The following is a 25,852-nucleotide window of genomic DNA, read 5'->3' on the forward strand; positions in this document are numbered from 1 at the left end:
TATATTTAAGCCATATGATTGGCTAATAATATATACGCGTATATATTCCAATTAATACGCGTATAAATTCCAATTAATACGCGTACGCGGATATATTATGCAGTGTTTGTCCCACATGGCTTGTCATATACGTTAGCAACATTTCGGTTGCAGATTCAGAATGACCATCTCTGGATTTTGAATTTTGCTATAGCGCCATCATAAGCGTACCTTAACGCCAGGAACACGAAAAGATGTAAGTAAACATAGTTTCAAATATCTCTTTCATCAGATCATTAATGTGAGTTATTTTACAAGATGACGCAATGAATGAAACTTTTTTAGACATTGAAATGCATATTTAGCCTGAAAAGCATAATTGGTTGAAGCATTTAGTACTTTGTCTTAGGGTCTTCTTATCAATCGTTGCTATTACGATCAACTACTTTTGCCCCAGTTCCACGAAAATTTAGAAAGACGCTTAGTGCAATGCTAAGCAGGTTACAAATAATTCCTTTGTTCGTTTAAGTGAAGCCCCAGTGTCGTTTATTTAGTCCATACGATAACTCAACTCCCTCACAATTTACAATCATGTCATAAATGATCTGGGGGTATGCATCAATACTATGCTAGGCCTTTGTTATTGTTAGTGATTCTTAATTCCCGTGTAGGCTAATGCTACAATGTGTATCACATACAAGTTACAACACCATTGGCATTTGGCATTACAAAAGGTAATAACGCACAAAACACCCACATACACTTCTCTCCACAGGATAATAATACAAACCTAATTTAAGCTACCTTTTCGCACTCCCATCCCAGGAAATGCTGAACTCAGACACAGGTTTAGCACTGCTCAGTGCTAGGTTAGGCATTTTGTAAATTACAATTTAACTTTTAATTGTAACGTTAAAACTTAAGTTTGTATATTAGCCTAGGCCTAGGCTAGAATCAACTATAGATACCCCGAGGCTCTAGTATTATCAATATCATATGCTCTAAAGGAACCAGTTGTGAAAAGCTACCTTCAATTATTAAGAAAGCGTATGGAACGTCATAGAAATAATATTTTCAAGTATATATATATTCCAAACAAAAACTATATTTTAATTTCGATTAAAAAATATTTGGATGACTGGTCTGACAAACACATAGCCTAGCCAAATGTTCTAATATAAGGCTGTAAATTTTAGACTCACATAGCGTAAGGAAAGACAGCAGAGGAATGCTGAAAATGGCAAAATTTGTACTCTGAAAAGTTTCAAATGATGATTGGTACAGTTAGTTGTCCTTTTTGACCTAAGAACACAAAACTACTGTTCACAGGCAAACAGGATTTCCTAACACTAAATGTGATGTACCTGGTTAAATTTTTCATGTTAGCAGCCATGTGGCACTCTTCAAAGCATATGTATTCGTTAGGTATGTTAAACAATATCAAGCAGGTCTGTATTTTCTACAACTTGGTACATTGGTGAATGCAAAAAGAAACACTTTTATTTTGGGAATTGAGTAGACTCAAAAAAGTATGTGGTTGTTTGTATTTTATTGTATTGACTTTAAAAAAAATATACTCCTAAAAGCTAGAGAATATAACATAAATAATGGTTGTTGGTCAACATTCCACAGGCCTGCCAGAAGCAAAAGCAGAAGCAGGAGCAGAGGAAGAACAGAGAAGAAAGAACGAGGGAAGGACCGTAAGAAGAGGAGTGCTTCATCCTCAGGGAGTAGTTCTGGTCGAAGGTATGTGTTATTGATTCATGTTCATTTAAATTAACACATACTGTACGTTTGTTATTGACTGCATTAGTTTCATGTGCAAAGGTCTCATTTAAATTACAACACAAACATGTGTTATTGCACTAGACTCATGTTCAACTTTCTTATCTAAATCACATTACATACATGTGTTGTTTTAAAAAATAGACCTGTTCTGGAGATATGAGGGAGTGGGGGGGGGGGGTAGGGTAAGGGAACCTATCAAGGACTACAGGATTCTCAGCATTTTTGCGTAGACCTGTTTGCCTCTTTTTGAAAAGGATGGTTTGGTCTCCTGCACCTGTAATAATTTAAGAAAAACAAAACAGAAAATATCATAGTTTTTCCCCTCAGTTTTATTCATATCTGTTATCTTGTTATAATGGGAGTAAGGATTAGAAAGTACAACATCACTATTAAATAACTACCAAACAAATTGTATTTGCACCTCAGACACGCATACTTAAGTTTTTGTTATGAAGGAAAAGATTGCTGGGTGTGCTCCCCTTTAATACTCTGAATATGCTGTGGTGTTCTTTCGATTGAAGTATTATTTTCTTTCTCAGATGTAGTTTCTTTACCTTTCTCTAGTTCCAGCAGATCCAGGAGTAGGTCCAGTTCTGGCAGTTCCTCCGGGAGCAGCTCGGGCTCAGATAGTTCCAGGTCCCGTTCTCGTAGCTCTGGATCCAGGTCATCTCGCTCCAGCAGCGGTAGCTCCAGCTCCAGTAGTGGATCCGGCTCGAGCAGATCTGGAAAGAGTAAAAGTCCGAGCAAGGTCCAGAAGAAGACGACCGATGGAGATAAGGGAAAAGATAAAGACAAAACTGAGAAGAAAAAGAGTAAATCCAGGTCAGTCAGAGTATGCTTGAAGAAGCTATGTGGTTTCAGCTGCCAATATTAGGTATATTTTTCACACCTTTAAACACTGAAAACTAAACTACAGTCGATGAAGTTCAGACATCACCCATCAATGTAATCATTGTAGTTGGTCAGACAATTTTTCTCATATATAGCATTGTGCCGATATCGTCAATATCGGTTTTGGCCAATGTATACGATGTAACAATCCCGATATCGGCCGATACAGATTCTGATAGTTTTAAACAGCCAGAATGAAGGTCAAATGACAATTTAAGTTATGCATTAATACACAGAGTATCACAATTATAATGGGCTGTCGTAAGTTACTATCATTTGCACAACTGACATACAGTAACCTTGCTATAACTCTCATTTCGGGAATCCCGTTAGTAAATTAGTAAAAAAAAATAGTTCATATTTTACAATTCTAGTTTTCACTTCTTTTTAAATGAACGATGATATTACCCACTAAGTTGAGTATGCAATGAAACTGTGTGGTAGCATTCTTTTCTTAGCCTATCCTTCCTGTTACTTCTGTTTTATGATTCGTTACTCTGTTTGACCAACTATGCTCAACACTTGGGCTGCAAGTCTGATACAAACTATCATCAAATTGAGCCAGGAATTAATTAGCAAAAATTTTAAAAGGTGACATCATTCAATGAATAAAACTGATTTCATGCATAAAAGATATAAGCTTATCCATGCTAAGGACTTTAGACCCCTTGGTGTACCAGCACCAAACAGAAACATTTTCTTCCAATTTTTTAGTTTCCCTAAAAATATTATATCCTACCCCTACCCTGCAATTTTTGGAAGGATTTAGTATGGAGTTTCCATTTGTTATAACTTGTATTCTCTGCGGAGAGTCAGAAGCACTGTGCAAGTTAGTGTCATAGGCTACTACTGTAGTTATATATACATAGTTTTATCAAATGGTTTTCAAAGTCACATAAGTCACTTCTTACATTGTGTCATCCTATGATTCTGCAAAAAGTGTTTTTGATTCTTGCCAAGAATATTTGCAAGGGCAAAACAGGTGTCAGTGTTCAGTTTTAATTATGTTATCTCCACTTGTATAATACAGGCCAGAAATTTACTTTAACGGACGCCATAGACTGCTATGTATGTAAATTTAAGTGGCCTGACTGGTCTATTTAACGATCGTTATCTCTAAATATTTTTCATAACTTGGCGTCTTGTTTCTCTGACCAGCTGATCGGCATATTGACCACTGGCTATTAATCCCAATCGAAACAGGCTAAAAGAATTATTTTTTTTTACAACAGATTAGTAAATCATCGCATGTAACTGAACAAGGAGTGGCTTTGTTGTGAATAACAAAAATGTTTGATATCATTTTGTCGATATCAGCATTGAATGATGCTTTATATGACCTTTATGCCGCTGATATTGCAAATATCGAGCGATACCAATATCGCAATATCATACTCATATAACTAACATTTAAAAATAAAATTGGGATGTTGTCTTCCTCTTTCTATAATCCTTTTCCGATACTATTCATAATAAATATGATTAGTGAGATATATTTCTCAAGGTTGTTGGTATGAAATATAATCAACTATTCAAATTGAAATACCAGATTTATTCTGGAGAAATAGATGATACAATCAATTGTGACTACATTTAATACAGTGTGCTTTCTTTTTGAAGTTGTTTACAAGCAATGTTGGACATCTGATGCTTTTACTTCCATAGGATCCATCTCACATTGTGTTCAATGAATGCTGCTACTGCATTAAGCAATGTAACACTGTCATTATGGAAAAGTGAAGAATCAATAAATAAAGATATCTTTTAAGAATTTTGTTTTAAACGACCTGTTTCATTGTCAGACCTAGTTTACTGATTTGGTAGCATGTGGCACATGTTCTATGTTTTCATGACTGGGAAATGCCAATTTTAAGCGTATATATGTTTTCTGTATGTATTCTCTTATAATTTCTCACCCAGATCACGATCAAAATCAAAGTCAAAATCACCAAAGAGGAAGAGAACACCATCACCTAAACCGACTAAAATTACTGTCGGCAGGTTGACGAGGAATATTCACAAAGGTCACATTTCGGAGATCTTTGCAACGTACGGCTCTGTAAAGTCCATCGAGGTACCCACCGATCCAATCCACAGACATCTCCCGAGAGGGTTCGCCTATGTGGAATATGAGAAGCCGGATGAAGCAGAAAAGGCACTCAAGTACATGGATGGAGGTTAGAGAGACAATTCCTATTTGTCGATATCAAAATGAAAAGACGAAGTCAATGAAAGAATTGCGCTATGAAAGCTGAGTTTTCTTTAAAAATGTACAGTGTCTTTATCATTATTTTGAGAATAAAAGTGAGATGAGGCGCAGTTTAGAGCTTCACTATGTGTTGAATGAATTAGAGTTTAGTGGTAACACACTAAATTGTGGTAGGAACAATAATAACATGTGTTCTGAACATGCTCCGTTGCTTAATTCCACCAAAAATGTCAAAAAGTTTACAAATGAACACTTAAACATTATGGTACATTTCTGTATGTAAAATTCTACTGTATTGAACAAAGTGCATTGTTACTCCCTTATAAAGTGAATCCAGATTGGTTTTACTATAAAGGTCTCTTAGGTCGAGCAGTTTTTGAGTATGTGTGAGTATGAAACATAGCATCTGTGGAGGTCGTGAGTTCGGAAACTTCGGACAAGATTGGTTTTATAAACCAGAAGAAATCAACGATCTTCCCATCTGAAATGGTTAATAAAGATTCCAAATTGTAAAACCCCCAGAATGTGCTAAAGATGTAATTTGGATAGACACCCGACATGCAGTGTAAGTTACAAGCCATTCAGCTCACCCCACATGCACTGTGTGGCTGCCTAGCATCATAAAGTAATTGCCTTCCAGGACGATAATTTAAAATTTGAAAATTTTCATCCCGGTGGAAAACCTAGCATTAAAAATTACAATATGGTATATGTTCCTGAAGGATCCCAGTTGCTACTCGTTGTGCTGGCTAAAAGACAATGTGCAAACTTTTATTCTCATCAAATTGTTCTCTTTCCATTCAGGTCAAATCGATGGCCAAGAAATCACAGTTGCCTTCGTCTTCCCTCCTCGACAGAGGATTCGGAGAAGTCCAATGAGAAGAGGCGGTGGTAGACCGCCCTGGAGGAGGTCACCCCCAAGATTTGGGGGCGGTCCTGGTGGTCCCAACAGACGACGGTAAGCTCATGATTGGATGTAACAAGGTCATTTGTATATATACATTCAAATTTGGTTGAGTATATGCTTGGAACATTGAATACAAATTGAGAGGAAGGAGACAGGGTTTTCCTCAGGTGGTAGTTTCCATCATAGTCGAAAGACGTTCTTGAGAGAGACTCATCTTTACAACCCTCACGACTGTTTGGTGTTCCCTGTATTACTGCTATCAGTGGAGAAGCCTTTTCAGTAATCTGGATAATCTGAAGTGTTAACTGCTCGAGATTACCAGCAAGAAAAAGAGAAAATATCATTGCCTCATTGTCCTAGATAATGAATTCTGATAATTTCTTTCCTCTACCCAATTCCCTGCCACTCTTGGATGGCTTAGTAGTTTGCTGAATGAAACAAATATAAAAAATTTTTCTTAAGTTCCTGTACATTTGTTTAGTTTATCGTACATACAGTAGCTAATCAGGTTTGAATGAAGTTGACAACTGCCACCGTTGACCTTTTCTTCTCATAGGTCACCACCAAGGAGAAGATCTCCACCAAAGAGAAGATCACGCTCACGATCCCGGTCACCGGCGAGGAGGCGTAGATACAGTCGATCCACCTCTGAAGAATCACGTTAATGTCTCTCTTCTGACACTACCACAAAAAATGAACATTACCATTTTAGCAGCTACTGACCGAGCATGCTTCCCTCATGTTGGAAACGGGTTGCCATGGGAACCAAGATATCTGAGAGATTGCAATCTGTGCTGATTTCAAAAGCTGTTAATGTAAATAGTTCCTCATTAAATACACTCCATGTGATTTTTCTTGGCAATGATGGAGGTATCTTTGTGAGAAAGTTAAGACTTTCATCTACATCAGCTTCAGCAGGATGGATTGCTGATAGCAGATATAAATTCATAACTCGATTTTCCTTTGTTGCGTAATGATATTTATCCTGAAGGCAAAAAGGAAATAGGTTTTATGGGGTCGTTGTGACAGCTGTATCCTTTTATCGTGTCAAGAGTGCAGGTGTGTCCATATTAAGGGGTAGGGGTGAGGTGTTCCAATATTAAGGGGTAGGGGTGAGGTGTCCCAATATTAAGGGGTAGGGGTCAGGTGTCCCAATATGAAGGGGAGGGGCGAGGTGTCCCAATATTAAGGGGAGGGGTGAGGTGTCCAGAGCAAACACAAGGATCTCTCATATTTGTATATATCATGCCATGTAGTTAAGGTAGGTGAAATCAGTAAGAACAGTTTTACAGTTTTAGGAGATCTTAGATTTATTGTGAGTTTTTTGTTGTTTTGTATTGTTCTTTACTTCATTCTTTTAAAATAAATAATATGAAGCAATCAAAACCAATTCTTTCTTTTATTTACTAAGGATTGCTTTTGATCTCTCTTTTACTTCAAGGAAATGTCCAGTTTTGATGACATGGCCTCCATGTGAGACAACTACATTGGTAGTAGAGATTGTTGAGTAATTTTTATCTTGAAGTTTTATTAAAACCTTTTCGTTCTTTCCAACATTTTATCTTAAAATTTCCAGACAAAACATTTAGTTTTTTGATAAAAAGTGAGAAAAACAAAATTCCAGTGTCCTTTCTAGAGACAAGTTAACATTGGCATGACAATATTGTTACAGTTCTGTGCCTAATAAGGAGAATGTCTCTGGCAATGTTGTCACAAAGAATTTGTTTTTTACAAAATTCCTGATAAGCAAATATTCAAATCTACATGTGATTGAAGAGTGTTGTAGGCCTACTAGTACAAAACCAATCAACAATCAGTTTCAACATTCCAGTCTCTCTCTTATTTTCTTTTTGTTAGGAGGGAGGGGGGGGGGGGGGGGGAGAGGGCCTAATTGGCCATATCTGTGATTAAGTGTCTTGCCATCAATGTGTGTTCATACTGAGCAGATCCTGAACATTGCTAAGCCATACAATTTTTTCAAGGACTTCTTATTTAATATGAGTATCACATTTTGGAACTTGAAGCAAAAAAAAATGAAACACTTGAATCACAAGACTATCTACAGTTGGACCAGGGTTTTGTGAAGGGGTGTGGGGGGTGGGTGGGTTATGATGTCTTAAGGGAGGGAAAGTTCTGTTGCTGTAGGACCAAGTTACACAATATATGGTCCAATATGAGTAGCTTGCATGAAGAGGGACATGATAACACCTGCTTACTTCCAGTTGTGCTTCTCTCTCCTCCCCATGTACTTGCCAAAAAGTTTTGTCCAGCACAAAAGAGAAAAAAAGAAAAAAAAAAGAAAAGAGCTCTCAGACATTTGTTTTGTCCTTCTCATTTTAAGACTTTATTTTAATATTAGGATTGCACTTTTCAAACTATTTTGTGTTGATCCAGAAGCTAAGTCTTGCTATAAATTTGATGAAAAAAAAGTATAAAATAAAATGCTTTAAATATAATTGGCAAAAAAAACGACATAAAAAAATGCAAATATGAATAAATCAAGCCACTGATCACCACCATCATCATCATCAGAAGAAAATCACCACCCAGCTCATTATTTATCGAGCTGAAAATAAAGTAACCTACTTAATGTTCGTGTCTCTTTTGTCCAATAGATCTGTTTAATTAAATAATTAAATAATCAACAATCTCAGCATTTGAATCTTGGTTACATTGGCTAATCTACAATGATAAGAAAAAAGAATGAAGAAAGTAAATAAAAACATTCCTTCTTGAATGGTCTTTACTAAAGACTATACCTTAAAAAGGAATAGATTTTTTTATTTGACCACAAGACAATGTGACTCTTTAATATAGATATTAGTGACACACTTTGGGAAAAGGTGGATAACTTGTTAACTTATATCCATAACGTTAGGGTCCTACATGCCAAACTGAAATCTTTTCCCTGTGTGACTAAATTAACAATTTTCTGGTGTACATTCGGTTTAAATCCATCACAGATACACAATAATAACACACTTTTCATGTGTCTACTTGTTTCATTTGCTTTTGAGGATGGAGAACAAAGGATATTTCATGAAAACAAAAGAACTTTGTTTCAAGAACAATAGTCCTCTCAATTGAAATGACAGATTTTATTTACGTTTTCTGATACAACTGATGACTCTACAACTGTTCAGGCCTTGGGTAACATGAAAACACAAGTGTGTAATGTTACACAGCTGGATATTTGGCACTGCTACACAAATACAACTGTGTAAAGTAACATTGTTACACAGGTTCAAGATAAACATTTGTTTTTGTGAAGATAAAAGAAAAAGGGCTTTTACAGCTTCTGTAATTGATTTCATATTTTAGTCAAGTGAATACTTTGATTTACTGTTTGCTTTTGAAGATTCTGAAAGTTGGAAAAAAAAACTTAACATCAGGAAGCATAAAAAAGGTTTTCAATTTACATCTGTGGAACAAACAACTACTTTTGATTCACAATTATCCACAGTATACACTTTACCTCTGGACAGTATTCCCACTGGAATATAACTGCCATCTTGAATACTGGCCTTAAAGGAAAATTCACAGACAGTCGCTTATTACCAAATGTAAAGAGCTTTTTCCAGTACCTCTCTCATAGAGTTTAATACTTGTACTAAATTTGTGTAAACCTAGGGAATATGGCTTGATTTCCAGTTATCTCCCTTCCCGATCCCTCCCCCCCCCCCCCCCCCATCTGTTATTAAGAGAGAAAAAACGTGAGGCAAGAACATTTCATTTAGATTGACTGACTGAAGCAAACTGAATACTCAGCAACTATAGCTAATGACTCCAATTATGTATGCATTACAAAGGAGCTTAGACAATAGATCTGTATCATTAATACTATGAAAGCTGTCATAAACATGTTTATATTTGAAAAGTTTGAATGGATGACCTACTCTGTTAGGCTCTGGTATATTTTACCCAGAGTGCCTGGCAATCTCGGCACCACATGGATCAGCTACAACTAACATCATTAGGCCTACAGTAGCATGAAAAACCAATTTGTCTTTGACATCGACTTAAATTGTGAACATTACAACCTTTGTAACTTTCTTCTGTGGAACAAACAACTACTTTTGACTCCTAGAAATTGAATACATAAACCCACAGAACCCAAACAGTAGAAGAAGAAGAAAAAGAAGCTCTGTGGTTCTAGTTGAAGAATTCTCTGATTCTTCTCAATCACCTAGCAACAGATCAGAATAAAATGACTGCCACATGCTGGATCTATACACATCTGAAAAAGCCACCAACAATACAACTATATCTTAATAGTTTAGGCAATCTGATTTGATTCAAAGATCGCAATTTGTTTTTACTTTAAACATCCACAAATCAAAATTGTCTGTATTGTGAGAAATAAAGCACTTTTTAACACTGCAACAGTTATTACTATATCATAAGAAATATCAATTGATCCCCAAGCCAAGACCACCCCTCCCCCTATATATAAATCTCCCACCTCAACTTAGCCCCATTCAGACCTTCAAAAATGATCAGTTACACACTGGTGAGGGTTACAGTACATCCAAATTTCTCCAGATATGTCACCTTTTCTGTCTGAAATGATTATCTGGGTGGATTAACAAGATTTTACTAAATGAATGAGAAAAATGTTAAGAAACTGTGTATCTATTGCAAAAGGCCTGTGTAGGTAAATATGTAAAAGTTAGAAGGTCTGATGTTTCCACCATTTACTAATCTCTCTTTCCTTTCATCTTACCTCTCTTCTTTGTTTTGTTCTATTCATTGCTCATTAATTAGTCCAATTTAACTGTCTGTCCATCTGTCTCTCTGTCCAGCTGTGTCTCTTAATATGTTCTTGGTTTTGTTTTCCTTTTCAGTTATCCTCAGAAGAATATCCTGCTAGAATAAAAATGTCAGGCCCTCTAACTTTTACGATTTGCATCGACGTCAGAGTTTTTAGGTAATTCCCAGTAAAGATTAATACAGTAGAAAAGCATTTTTGACAATTGTTTGTCCATGTTCCTACTCCAATTTGACCAATTTGGGGAAAAGTGAGCATAGTAACTAATCATTCAACCATTCTAGTCTTAAAAACATCCTGCCATTTAATTCCAAACCTAGTACCATTTTCATACATGTAACACTTCATAATCATATCTTTTACCACCAAAGAAGCAAGGGTTTTCCTCAACTTACACCCTTCCGATCCTCCTCCCAGACTGTAACAACTTGGCCCTCTTTTTTCGTCAGTTAAAATATGTTAATCGTAACAAAGAGTCGATATTGGGCTCCAGACAAATAAACTTCTTAAAATACTCTCTGATTACTTTATCCACACACTCAAACTTTCATAAGGCATTTTACACACAGAATGAACACTGCAACGGCAAAAGCAGCTGACTCACAAAGGCCTCGTCAATTTTGGAATTAAAATATTCCAACAAATGTACAGAAGGTAAAAATTTTTGGTTTCGATTTTTGCACGTCGCTATCATACAAGCATATGCAATCAGGTACTTGTGGAGGTATGTTTCTCAATAAAAACATTCCCAAATATCGATAAAGAACACCACCACCATATGTGTGCCAATTGTTCCCAACTGAGCAAAGTACATCATATAACCGAACATGACACCACAGGTTTTAAAAGCATTCATTGGTTCAATATAAAGCAATAAACTCAATTAGCCAAGCACACATTTCCAAAATCTTGAAAAATAAAAAAAATGGTATAAAACATCGACAGTATCTTTTTGTTCTTTCTTCTTTCCTTTTGGAAAAAGAATTCTGAGTTGTTGAAAGCAATATTGAAGAATGTAACCATGGCAACTGACCAAACTTTATGGTACAAAGAAGTGAAACTGATGATAATGTAGAAGTTGTGGCATGCTAATGCCTTCCAATAGTAAATATCCTTTGAACCCAAAGGTAATTGAGAGTAAACTATTTGACCTTTAACCCCTTGGTTCAGTCCTGCTGAAGTAACTTTGTGGTTGGTCAATGACTACTCTGTTTAATCATTGTTGCAATTTAGCTAAAACTGATTGTAAGGTTTGCTTCTACCACCAACAAAAAAATACACTGGCCATAATGACATGCACAAGCTGTCCGCAAAATATATACCAATATATTACGAACCACTGATAAATGGCATTAAACAGGAGCTCAAAAGGCCCACCCCCTCCCCTTCCCCATACACATAAAACCTTTAACTTGGACATGTGTGAATAACTGAACAATTCTATATTTTAAGCTCCGGCACACTAAATTGCCATATCATGGTTTCTTACATGCTGTTTTAACATGACTGGTACAACTGGCTACCCTATCACTGTCTCAACATAGAAACACTTCCCTTCCTAACCTATCATTACAGGATTGGTCTCTTATAAAAAAAAAATAATTAAAATAGAAATATAACCATCTTAACTTTTTCATGCAGATACAATCTTTCCACAAAAAAAAAAATGCAAAAAAAATAAGAAAGAAAGATAGAAAAAATTATAAGATTTGCGTCTTTCAAATCACAGTGTATTATTACAAGGGCAGCACACAAGTGCAATATAATGTTGTCATATATCTCTAGATATTTCAAGAAAGCTCTTCTGGAATGATATCTCTCTCTGTGTTTTTGGTCCTGGTTCACAATCTGTTCTCATCTACATCGAACAGCATAATTGGAATCACAACGTCATCCATATTTGGCAAGACAAATACTTTCTGTAAGAGAGAAATAGAAACAAAGTTGATGAGTCACTTAAAAATGGAAGCATGACGACTGTGAATCTTTACTTGCTACTATCATATCTTGCCTTTCATACCACCCTGCATCGATAACACATTATGCAGATCTTGCCTATATCAGGGATGGGCCTGGGGTAAAAAAAAAAAAAAAAAAAAAAAAAAAAAAAAAAAATTGTGGTATAGGCTCCAGTTTTGTATGCTACAGTGTGTTAGGATAATAGTTTTTATCCCTGCGGTAGAAAAGAAATCACGGATATTTGGCAAATTCACGGAAAAAGCTAATGCCTGCTATTTAAGAAAATCCCTCCTAGATACCCCATTTTTTCCGTAAAAGCTGACATACCCTACCCGACCAATAGCTCATTAATTTTTACGGAAAAAGTGGGGTATCTAGGACGGATTTTCTTATAAGCAAGATCTGCATAATGATGAAAATATCTCACAATGAAATATTCTTTTAGGTTGATGATGTCACAAAAGTCTTTGACCACCAATATGCTGCAAGAGAGTCTGTATTACCAAAGACGAGGCAACTGGTATCAATACAAGCCACAATCCTACATCAAACCAATTAAGAGGGACATCATTGCTAAGAAAATGGAAAACAAAATGCACCTTAGTTGCACGATAAGCTATTAGGGAAGCCATGTTGTTAAGCCTATACTTTGAGAAGCCATCTACTGCAAGGGGCATACACAGCAGGTATGTCAAAAACGTTTTATCTCTATTATTTTCTTTTATAGAGTTAATTCAAACGTAATTTTATTAACTGTAATTCTACTGCTCTTCCAAACAAGAAGAATTGCAGTTTATATTCTTTTTCCCAAATTTCTTGCGATTAAGAAAGATTTGGATGAAACAGGAAGACCAACATTAATGTTTATCATACTGAATGCAATATGTATTACAACTTGGTTTTCTTCACAGTGTTGGGACCCACTTTGTTTTTCTGTAATGTCATTAGTGGAATGATACCAATGATACACTGACAACTTAAAAGGTCAAATTTAACTTCCATGGGCTCTATAGTTCACCTTCCTCTTGCAAGCTTCTACCTAGCAGCCACAACAGATTCCTTTATCATTTGACTATTTTATTTATCCCTTGAGTCATAATTGATAGAACTATCCATTACAAGAGACAGATTTGGGTCAATTAATTGTCTTTCTAATTCTCATCAGGGTGGCCTTCAAGCTCCAGTATTCTGACATGCATATGATGTGACACTTACAGTATAGATGTACATTTAACTATCTCCACACAGAACAACATCTCATTATCTTGTTGCTAACTCTAAATACCACAACTGAAGGTAACTTGTCTTTGCTTGGCAGGGAAACACCTTGTCACTCCAGGACAAGCAGCAAAGCAGATGCTGTATGATAACACAATGGTCAAGCTCCTCTTTACGATAAATGTCCCTATTAATCTTGAATTTTTTTTTACCAAATTATGATACACTTTGAATTCTTGCTTATAAACCCTCAGCTCATATTGAATTAAAGACTTTTCCTTCAACATTGTAAGCATATTTGCCTAATCAAGGTGTTTTTAGTATATTAGTAGCATAATAATGATAAAAAGTAATAATTAACAAAGCAACTCAATGACTCGGTCACTGCTTTAGTCAAATGTTTCGATGACTTGACTCGACTCAGGTCAGCAAAACGAAAATGACTTGACCGGACTCTACCATCACCTGACCCGGGTCAGACGAGGACTGGAGCCAAAGCAAAGTGACTCAAGTCTGTGGAAGGGATTCAAGTCTCTTTTTTGAAGCAAACGCTAGAATTCACAGCCTTCCAGTACTCACAAAGAGAAACATAAACCTAGGCTATGGATGAGAACTTAACACATTCTCTAGCCATAGAGAGATTGAGACACTACAAGGAAAGTGGCCAGTTTGTTGCATGCACAATATTCTGGAATTTATCTATATAGGGACTACAGAATGACATTAAATCAGCTAGATAATCTAGATAAGGCCATGGGATTCCAATAAATGAACGTCCTCTATTTTACATCCACTTTGAAAGGATTTTCTGTTTGTTTTTTTTGACAACGGAGGTGGAGGCCATTTCCACCAACAATTTTTAAAAACTGCTGATTTTCACACAGGTATGGTGGCCCCACAAGCAGCAAGTTCACCACTGTTCCCATGACAACTTCCCCCTCCCCTCTCCCCCGTTCTCAAACCTGTGGCAGGGTGCCTCCACAATGCTTTCACAGTGGCTTTAACTCACAAAAAAAATTTACTGAGTTTTTGGTATCATGAAAGAATTCCTTTTTTTCTCTTGCATCACAGACCTATAAAAGTTGACAGCCCTAGTTCCAGATCTAAGATGAGAAATTCATTCATCTTCCTGACATAACTGGATCAAACATTCTCCTCTATTGGTGGCCTTGGATACTTAACTGTCACCATAGCAACCTCTGTGAGGAGTGATTACATTCTGCTGTAACCAGCCACATCCTCAGTGTGATGATTAAGTTGTTGCTCCACGGTGCTAAGATACAGCACTTTTGCCACATTGTGAAGACTAAGATTTCGCAACGACTAATAATATCACAATTATGCAAATAAATATTCCAAAAATGTAATCCAAATAGCCATAAGTGTGTGGTAAGCTTTAGTGGCAATGTGTTCATTTCACCATATCTGGCAATTTTTGGTCACTTCAGGGCCCTCCTGAAGAATATATCATATCAACTCAAATAATGTTAGAAGTATTAAAATGGAAGCTTAAAATCTCACCTGAAATTCTAGATCTAGTTTCTTCTCTATGTAATCTGTTACGTGTGTTAGCGTGACCTGTCTGGCTCCCAGCTTTGGTTTGGCAGATAACCAGAGATGAGGCTTCTTGGTAAAGCCATACCTGACAGAGGGAAGAACATATATAATACAGTGAGACTGTCAGTGGTATCCTGGACTTTATTTCTCATGAGTTGTTGGTTCTTGTTAATATTCTTGAAATGTTATATATATATATCAATAATATAGTAATATTTCTGCATATGTACTGTAAATGAAAGGTGTTACAATCGCAAATATACATATTTATATAGAGATATTTGTAGGCTTATCCAGTCTTACAAATATTCTGTCTTCAATTGCATTCGACAAATAGAAGTTTACTACAAGCTGCGAACCACAGTACAGTGGTTTCTAGTTTTACTTCCAGAGCTATGTGTAAGTACCAATAATCAAACATAGTTTGTTTTAATGCGTGTATTGGCATAAATACAAGGATAAAGTAAAGGTAGCGTAAACTTGATTCAACGTTTCTATGAGAGAGAAACTGAAACTTGGGAGTAGACGCATCACTGGGGATGGCTTTCCCAAGGTTACTATGGATGGAAAATGAGCTATGAATTTTAGGAATGTTCTTCTCACTTCAAAAATGAAAATAAAATAAATGCGATGAAAGAAGGAGGAAATGGAGATAAATGGCGGACATAAATTCCATTCATCTAGTCGGCTGTGTAGGCTTTGCCTTGATTACACTGAAGTACAGTATGGAATCTCTTTGGTTTGACTGTTTTTCATTTGTTATGAGCCTGTATTTTAAATAACAATGTTTTCCTCTAATTCTTTGTGAATTTTCTACAGTGTTGGACTGAGCTGTTGTCACAACCAGATATATGGCTCATTTTTACCAAATTACGTGCTAGTAATTATGTGGTATTAATAATATTATTTGTGTACTGGGCTAACCCATCTCCGAGAGCTTACTCTAGTTAAGTAATAGTCAGTTAGCGGTCTGCCTCAGTTAATACTTGAAGAGTTATTTTTAAGCTAGACACAGAGTTTACCGATCAAAGTACGTAGATTACAAGTTCACCGAGAGGCCAGTTTTAATCAAATAGAAAAAATTGATATTTGCGATGAATAAGTCACTTTGAGTGCTGAAGTGTTTACAGTTACGTTATGAGGTGATGCTTCCTTTATTTACAGATCAGACTTATATGATTAATTATGTTTAATTCCGTGTGTACTACTGAATGTTCATTTTTGTTTTGAAATTATCAGAATCCATGGGCTACCACACTTCCCCCAATTCAAAGTAGACAATAACCCAGCCATCATCATTTGGTCTATATCAGGGGTGGGCAACCTTTTTGAATACATGGGCCAGATATAAGGATTGAAAAATTGACTGGGCCGCACCTAACCAACGACCTGCTGTTGATATCAAACCTTTGATTCCAAGGACTTTCAAGCAATAGGTGTGTGTACTTAATCTGTATTCACAAAAACATAATGTCAACACAGTACAGTTGATAATTAATGGGGATAATAGGCCTACCTGACAGCATCATTAGTGCCGATAAATTCTAAGCAGCTAGCTCGTTTTTTGTGATGATGTAAAATAGATTGATTATTTTTCTTTTTCCTGAGACATCTCACAGGCAGCAAAAAAATCACTGGCGGCCCGCATGTGGCCCGCAGGCCATAGGTTGCCCACCCCAGGTCTATATGGTAGGAATACCTGTCTGACCAATTTCGCACAGTGTTAAAATGTTGTTCTTGGTAGGCACGGTAGAAAAAGAGTGCGAAGGTTGTGAGGAAACAGGTAATGGAGGAGCGAAGTAAATTTCAACAAAGGAATAAAACAAATCTCACCTCATTTGGGAGGTATCACAAATTAAAACGTTCCTCCACACACAAGGTGATAAGACTTGATCAAGTCTAAATATAATATCATTAGAGCCTCAACCACAAGCTTCTACTTGTTTATGTCTTCCTGTATAATTTATTACAATGTTTACATTTTTTGTAATGGATGAGGGTTTTGCAAATGCTACTTCTAAACTATTGAACCTCTTAACATGATCCAATGATGGATTCCCAGATGCAACTTTTAAAGTAAAATATCTCCTAATTTAAGCAGGTTCTATCTCAGCCTTTTTTGGGGGGGGGGTGGGAGGGGGAGGGTGTTGTTCTTAACAAAGTTTTGTTATTAATTCAAAGGTTTTTTGCCCCACTTATGGAAAGATTTCAAATTATACCTGAAAATATAATCAGCTGTAATGCAATGCCACTTAAATTAAAACAAGAATGATGAATAGTTTGTGAAGGAAAGAAAATACAATAAATTTATGGTGCAAAAAATATTCTGTATCGCAATGATTGATTGACGATGCAAGAATTAGGACAATTCGCATGGATGTGTACCACATGCATTTCTTTTAAGGATTTACTTGTTCTTACCATAATCTGTCTGTTGGTGGTGGAGGGATATTAATGGCTAAAGTTCCTCTTAGTTCTTTGACCTCTACGGTCAACTCTACAGGCGTGTTGGAAACCTCATCAAATGCCCTCTTCACATACTTGTTCTGCGTCGCCTTTTGGAAGTAGTTTGAGTTGGCCACACGATTTACAAAGCGCATGAACTTACCGGAGGCTCTCACCGAACTGAAAACGTAAATAATATGGAAAGCATTCTGTGGTAAAAGTTATTACATTATAAGTAAACGGTAAAGTGTACATCTAAATAAGGTTTGTTATTAGTGTTCGCCAAATCAATATGTCAAAGCTAATAACGACCTCTAAACATGCTTGGAAAGTCATCTTGCATTGATGTTGAATAAAATTTAAAAAACAGCATGTCATGTGAAAACAGAACCATGTATAAATGCTAATACTGCATTGTGGGAGCAACACAATATTGAAATGATATCTTTTAGTTTATTTTCATCTGATGCCACATTTAATAGAAAGACCTCAAATGCTCCTACAGGAACATTCATCCTTCTTTCACCTACTTTTGTAAAATTTTGCCATGGAGCTTTCCTTCAAATTCAGAAATCATATTTAGAAATTTGTAGTGTAGTAAAAATCTCAGTTCACTAATTCACCAGCCCTGCACCGTGCATATAGGCAATTTTATGAATTTAATAAAATAGAGATAAAATTAGGCCACCCAAGAATGCTCTCAAGATGGAAACCATTTCATACACGTGCACAACATTGTGTCAATAACAAACTACTGCCTTGTACTAGCTACCACACAATGTTACAATGTTACTAAAATGGCCAAAAAATCATGCCAGACATTGCAATGTGCATTATATTGAGTTTTTGTATATCAGCAGACATAAGAAAATGGCAAAACTGGGTTAATTCCTTTAAATCACAAATAGGAATCTAGGTCTCTGAACAAAAAGGTGTAACTGGATGTTATATATATTTCATTAAAAAAAAATTGGATTCAAACCCTGAAATTTTGGTTAGCATTAAGTGCTAAAAATAGGTTTTATTCAGCGGCTTTTATGCACCTGTCATCGGTTTTGCTTCCGGCTTCCGATGTTTCGTCAGCACCTTCCTCGTCAGATGATTCTGCGCTATCTTCCTCCTCGCTGTCCAGAGCGGCCGATGACATCGACCTTCAAGAAAATCAGCGAAACACAGAGATGACAAGAATAATAACAATGATAAACATAAAATGATAAGAATAATAACAATGATAAACATAAAATGATAAGAATCTACACAAATACATCAACATTACTCTTTGATATATTTACAGCTCATTTATATTTCATATTTATAGTTTATTTAAAGAACTAGATCTGATAGTAGGCATTTATCTCGTCGGTACGAGTACTTTATAGAATACTTCAGTTTAACAAGATATGATTGGAATAGAAATGAATTTGAAATCAAGCCTTAGAAAGACAAAAAAATTATGGATGCAATCATTCGGCAATAAAAGCAATGCTTTCAAAATCGGTTTGTTTCTTTGTCTGTTTTAATGTCATGCAAATGAAAAATGTTCACCCCAGTGTATTCTTAACTACACAATGTTTACCGATATCTCGACAGATTTTTGTTAACGTTGCCATTCGAATGAGAGCTATATATTTATTGATATCATTTAAGAAAATACATATTGTCCTTGCTTCTAACAAACCTTAAAAAACTGTTAAATGTGAGGAAAAATTTGAAATCAGCAAACGACGGTTCACTTTTAAATTGTGAGTGACGTCATGCCGTTGTAGTGCATTACCACATAGCTGAAGGACGGCTTTCCAAAAGTCTTTCAATTTATCTCATCTTCTATGCAATCCATGCAGCTGCCTCAAAGCTTAAAACAACACCATGTTTGAGCTACTGACAGTTATCATAACGTTAACGATAAAAGACAATCATAATGAATTCATGAAAACATCTTTGTTTAAACAAAATGTACACATTGTCATGACGACATGTTATTGCATGCAGCTGCACACAAGATATTTAAAGTGATATGAGTGTTAATGTTGCACTGTTAATAATTGATGTGAAGTTACTGAACCGTTAGAGCATCGCAGATCCCGAAAAGAAAATAGAACCCCAACTTTCTACAATTTCAACTCAAAATTCAGCAGGCTTTAACATACAGCTCGGTCTTCCATCCTCTCTCTTCCACATTGTTTGACTTAATTCATGATATGCACAGAATATAAATATAGAAACTTTCCACATTTTTATGCTTTTCCCTTAAGATTATTTTTGCTAAGCTATTGTATAAATCTTTTATGTATAGAATCTTTTGCTATAACATATACCAAATTTTGTATTCACTTGAGCATGACGTTCAGTTCCAAATTATATTGGCTCATTAATTTGACTCATTTTTGCAGACTGCTGTCATCCGCAAATAGACGACTTAAAAACAGCATATTTCACCAAAAAATTCCCATCCATTATCTCCTCTTCCCAGCAGGACACAGATTAGCCACAACCACCTGTCAGCTAAGCTAGCCCTTCCTCTTTCCATCTCTTTCTGCCCTCCTCTCAAAACCTAACTCGGTAGGAAAATGTACTTCTCCCGAAACAAATTATGCAGCAAAAGGAAGTATCTTTAAAAAAATTTTAATTTATGTTCCTTTATTTAATAAGTATAACAGTATGTGTCACATGCACATGATCGCAACACTGTGTTCAAATAATTACAATCTCCTGGTCCAAATTATTTGCCTTATAAGTATCACAGCTGGTGGACACAAAAACTGGGTCCGTGCACCTGCAAACTCTAAGTGAGCAGCTTTAAACTTTCGTAATAGTCACAACAAGAATTCATTAGCATCTTTTGCATACTATGGAGCAGCTTTGCTTCACGTAAGATGAGCATTTGCGTCATCACGATGAATATTTCCAACGAAGGAGATTGTTTTCTGGTGATCTTTTATCCACTGCTATCAATCATTTATGACAGCCATCTAAGACCAAGTGAATGGCTGCCAATTAAGTATCAAGTTTTTCAAAGGCCACAGCAGAGTACATGTTAAAATGAGGGGGTCTGACATGTCTTTTACTGTTCCCCCATCCCCCCTCCTTTTTACTCTTTTGCAATACTTTTGCTTTTAAAGTGCAATTTGCCCTCAGTTGCTTCACATATTTTAACAAGGCTTATATTAAAGTGTTTATCAAAATATCATTACGATGGATCAACGTAAGAAACCCTTGTACATTTAAAAAAAAAAAAAAAAATTGGGGGGGCGCAAAAGGTACGTTAATTGTGAGTTAAATGCAGGATTTTATCTTATTCTGAAAATTGTTGCCCAGACTCTTCCTCAGAATTCAATATCCATTCCTCAGAGAAAACCAAATTGGAACTTTTGAAAGCTTTAGGCTTTCCTTTAAATGTGAATTGAACTTTAATAAAGAGAAAGCTACTATCATTGTGCTTTATTGGACTGAAGAAAAAACGAACATTTGATAAAACAAAGTCGCAAGTAATGATCCAGTAATGATTTTAGGCAGAAGTTTTGTCGCCAAATATAATAGTCAAGTTTGGTTAAATTATTAATTCTGATATCTCAAAAGACACCTATTCTTTTAACAGCATTTAAACAAAAAATGACATTGAACACCATTCCTCCTTGACAAATTTCTAATACACAGTAAAAATGTTATTGAGGTACCCCCTCCCCCCCCAAAAAAAAATTAATATACGATATGAATTACTAAACCATAAAAGACATATATACAGATCTAAAAGTTAATATTGCACCATTCCTCATAATCCATTAGCACCAGGCAAAGAAATAGTTAACTGAAGTCAGCACTGAATATCATGCAGCTACCACTTAAATAGAAAACATCAAATTTACCTAGAGGCAATTTGCATTATCTGTAAGATATATATGGGCTAAGTGTTTATTTTTTTTTCTGAAATGTTTGTCTCAGCAATGACTCCCTCTTAAACCTTATACTGTCTGTGCATGCTCTTCATCAAGGACTACTTCCATGTTACTAAACATGTTACTTAACCTGTCACAATAGTATATTGTACATAACTTAGTATAAAAGGAACATCGTTTTTACTTTCATTTTTGACTTTGTAAAGAAATATTCTAGAGGTCACAAAACTATTGCTGTTTGCTATATATATCATAGTATGTGTTGATATGTGATGGTATGTGTTTATAAGTGATAGTATGTGTTTACATGTGATATTATGTGTTTATGTGATAGAATGTTTGATAGTGATTATACATGAAAATTATGTCTTGCTATGTGATAGTGATTATATGTGATAGTATGTGTTTATATGTGATATTGAATATATGTACAGTAGTAGTGTTTATATGTAATAGTATGTGTTTATATGTGATGGTGATTATTTGTGATAGGATGTGTTTGATAGTGATAATATATGATGATATGTGTTGATATTCATTCATCTCAGTATAAATTTACAGAAAAATTTATACTAAATTTATATTAAAGATACAATACAATACAAACAAATTAATACAATAAATAACATCAAGAATACAGGTTAAGACATATACTGTAAACGTTTATGAGATTAAGAAAATTAAAACAACATAAAAATTGTTACAAAAGTGGTATACAGTATATGTAATAATATGTGATATTGAATATACTGTATGTGATAATGATTATATGTGACAGTATGTGTCAACATACGTGGTACCATCTGAACAAAAATATCAAAAAGTAAAAAGGTTCTGTTTACTTTTCTGCTAAACCAAAGACTAGTAATGGAATACATGCACAATTACTTCCTATGCAATTTGAAACTAAACTTTGTTTGTCAACAGAAATTGTGTTTGTGTGAAAATAAAAGCAAATAACAATGAATTTTTCTGCAGGTTAATTTGAAAAGGCATTTTAAAAAGGGGACAGAAGGGTTTGAACAATATTTTCTGATTTATAATATATTTTTGTTGATTACACACATGTGTCTTTAGTCTGTCATTTTTATATGTTAATTTTAACTCATTTACATCTAGTTAATTTTAAATTGTTATCGTTTAGAGACACTGTCATGAATGATACTGATGATAAAATGTTATTTTTTCAAATGCAACCGGTACCGACCGCATCTTTTTCTCTCGCTCTTTTCAAACATGCAATGTTCCTTTAACCATTTAATTTGACCGATTGGTTCATTAATTCCACTACCATACAGCCAAACAAACAGCCATAAAACAAGTAAAGAGCAATTTCTACTCAAGGATAAATCTTGTAAATCTCATTAACCAATTGTCAACTTTCCTGATTTTTTCTCCACTCTGAGAAATGAGATTTTTTTGTTAATAGGCACAAGAACTTTGGGAAGCTATTAGTCAAAGTCAGTGATGGCACAGAAGTATAAGCTTTTTTTCAAGGAAAATATTTAGCCTGTGAGCTGGAACTTATGTCAGAGAGATTGAAAAGTGAGATAAAAATATCACTTTCATGATGACAGAAAGGATATTGATATGAAAGCATATAGCTAAAAAAAAATAAAGAAAAACACTGAATGAGAAACTTAAACACTGAATAACAAACGGATATACCTGATTGGTGACAGTCTGAGGATAGAGGACTACAGTATGTTTCAATTTCGAATTGCAGATTTGACATTTGGAAGTTTTGAATTTCATGAAAAATGAAAGTACTAATTAGATTTCGGGGAATGATTTTAATGTGTTGCTACACAAATATGATTATAGCAATTTTGCCTAGAGAGTCTAAAAAAAAAAAAAATGTTTTTATACAATGACCCTAAGAATTACAATGCCAAATGTAACACAACTTATTCAATGGATTCTGTTTTGACTTATTTACATCTCATTTTGATATTTGATTACGCCCAGATCAATTACTCTCTGACACTCCTCTGGAAAGATAAAGGTCTTGTATCAGGGCAATGCTTTCACACACATGTTTTATAACAGTAACAGTCTGATGTTATTAGTACAGTTTAACACTATGTTTTGATTACTGATGTTATGATGTAGAAACATACCTAATCTCGTGAAGTGCTTTATTTCTTAATCTTTCTTCTCAACAATGTGGTTCTTTTTAATCACCTTCTCCACAAACAGGCAAACAGGATGATTGTTCTGTTGCATTTCTTTCAATGAATTACACCATGATGTGACAGATGTGAAATATCACTGGATGATTCTCTAAATTGTGTTTCTTTCAATGATTTTTACCAAGAGGTGACAGACATGATATCTCACTGTACGATTCCCTACATTGTGTTTGTCAATAAATAACACCATGTAGTGACAGATGTGATATCTCACCGTATGACCTCTCTACATTGTGTTTGTGTCAATGGATTACACCATGTGGTGACAGATGTGATATATCACTGGATGATTCTCTAAATTGTGTTTCTGTCAATGAATTACACCATGTAGTGACAGATGTGATATATCACTGGATGATTCTTTACATTGTTTCTGTTATAAATTACACCATGAGTTGACAGACGTGATATATCACTGGATGATTCTCTAAATTGTGTTTCTTTCAATGAATTACACCATGTGGTGACAGATGTGATATATCACTGGATGATTCTCTAAATTGTGTTTCTGTCAATGAATTACACCATGTAGTGACAGATGTGATATCTCACTGGATGATTCTTTACATTGTGTTTCTTTCAATGATTTTTACCAAGAGGTGACAGGCATGATATCTCACTGTACGATTCCCTACATTGTGTTTGTCAATAAATAACACCATGTAGTGACAGATGTGATATCTCACCGTATGACCTCTCTACATTGTGTTTGTGTCAATGGATTACACCATGTGGTGACAGATGTGATATATCACTGGATGATTCTCTAAATTATGTTTCTGTCAATGAATTACACCATGTAGTGACAGATGTGATATATCACTGGATGATTCTTTACATTGTTTCTGTTATAAATTACACCATGAGTTGACAGACGTGATATCTCAATGGATGATTTCTCTACATTGTGTTTCTGTCACTGAATTACACCATGTGGTGACAGACGTGATATCTCACTGGATGATTCTCTAAATTGTGTTTCTTTCAATGATTTAGACCGTGTGGTGACAGATGTGATATCTCACCGTATGACCGCTCTACATTGTTTCTGTCAATGAATTACACCATGTAGTGACAGATGTGATATCTCACTGGATGATTCTTTACATTGTGTTTCTTTCAATGATTTTTACCAAGAGGTGACAGGCATGATATCTCACTGTACGATTCCCTACATTGTGTTTGTCAATAAATAACACCATGTAGTGACAGATGTGATATCTCACCGTATGACCTCTCTACATTGTGTTTGTGTCAATGGATTACACCATGTGGTGACAGATGTGATATATCACTGGATGATTCTCTAAATTGTGTTTCTGTCAATGAATTACACCATGTAGTGACAGATGTGATATCTCACTGGATGATTCTTTACATTGTGTTTCTTTCAATGATTTTTACCAAGAGGTGACAGACATGATATCTCACTGTACGATTCCCTACATTGTGTTTGTCAATAAATAACACCATGTAGTGACAGATGTGATATCTCACCGTATGACCTCTCTACATTGTGTTTGTGCCAATGGATTACACCATGTGGTGACAGATGTGATATATCACTGGATGATTCTCTAAATTGTGTTTCTGTCAATGAATTACACCATGTAGTGACAGATGTGATATATCACTGGATGATTCTTTACATTGTTTCTGTTATAAATTACACCATGAGTTGACAGACGTGATATATCACTGGATGATTCTCTAAATTGTGTTTCTTTCAATGAATTACACCATGTGGTGACAGATGTGATATATCACTGGATGATTCTCTAAATTGTGTTTCTGTCAATGAATTACACCATGTAGTGACAGATGTGATATCTCACTGGATGATTCTTTACATTGTGTTTCTTTCAATGATTTTTACCAAGAGGTGACAGGCATGATATCTCACTGTACGATTCCCTACATTGTGTTTGTCAATAAATAACACCATGTAGTGACAGATGTGATATCTCACCGTATGACCTCTCTACATTGTGTTTGTGTCAATGGATTACACCATGTGGTGACAGATGTGATATATCACTGGATGAT

General features: G+C 35.4%; 2 protein-coding genes across 7 annotated transcripts in view; one reads left to right on the forward strand and one right to left on the reverse strand.

Moving 5' to 3' along the window:
- Positions 1-90: 90 nt before the first annotated feature.
- LOC139959420 (uncharacterized) lies at positions 91-8,243 on the forward strand. 3 transcript variants are annotated; one of them, XR_011790105.1, is made up of 7 exons: positions 793-848; positions 1,612-1,725; positions 2,332-2,589; positions 4,579-4,835; positions 5,672-5,825; positions 6,331-6,862; positions 6,977-8,243. XR_011790105.1 is itself a non-coding variant. In XM_071957016.1 (6 exons), coding segments are annotated over exons 1-6 (894 nt in total). In that variant the 5' UTR covers positions 91-233; the 3' UTR covers positions 6,440-8,243. The 3 variants fall into 3 exon arrangements, 2 of the variants coding, with proteins under 2 accessions (XP_071813117.1, XP_071813115.1); XM_071957016.1 differs by lacking the exon at positions 793-848 and adding an exon at positions 91-235 and having other exon boundaries at positions 6,331-8,243; XM_071957014.1 differs by having other exon boundaries at positions 6,331-8,243.
- The window catches only part of LOC139959419 (testis-expressed protein 2-like), a 48,573-nt gene continuing 29,359 nt past the window's right edge, over positions 6,639-25,852 (reverse strand). For all 4 annotated transcript variants that reach the window (XM_071957011.1, XM_071957013.1, XM_071957012.1 and 1 more), the window contains 4 exons: positions 18,765-18,872; positions 17,698-17,901; positions 15,241-15,361; positions 6,639-12,461 (listed from right to left, as the gene is read on the reverse strand). In XM_071957011.1, the coding sequence (XP_071813112.1) occupies positions 12,384-12,461; positions 15,241-15,361; positions 17,698-17,901; positions 18,765-18,872 (511 nt within the window). In that variant the 3' untranslated portion in view covers positions 6,639-12,383. The remainder of the gene's footprint in view (positions 12,462-15,240; positions 15,362-17,697; positions 17,902-18,764; positions 18,873-25,852) is intronic.

This window comes from Apostichopus japonicus, chromosome 19 (assembly GCF_037975245.1).
Source record: "Apostichopus japonicus isolate 1M-3 chromosome 19, ASM3797524v1, whole genome shotgun sequence".
Classification (NCBI taxonomy): Eukaryota; Metazoa; Echinodermata; class Holothuroidea; order Aspidochirotida; family Stichopodidae; genus Apostichopus; species Apostichopus japonicus.

Coding starts and splice junctions, on each gene's coding strand:
- LOC139959420 (XM_071957014.1), top strand. CDS start 808: ATGCTGAACTCAGACACAGGTTTAGCACTGCTCAGTGCTAG. Junction 849..1,611: donor TTAGCACTGCTCAGTGCTAG/GTTAGGCATTTT, acceptor AACATTCCACAG/GCCTGCCAGAAGCAAAAGCA. Junction 4,836..5,671: donor ACTCAAGTACATGGATGGAG/GTTAGAGAGACA, acceptor CTTTCCATTCAG/GTCAAATCGATGGCCAAGAA.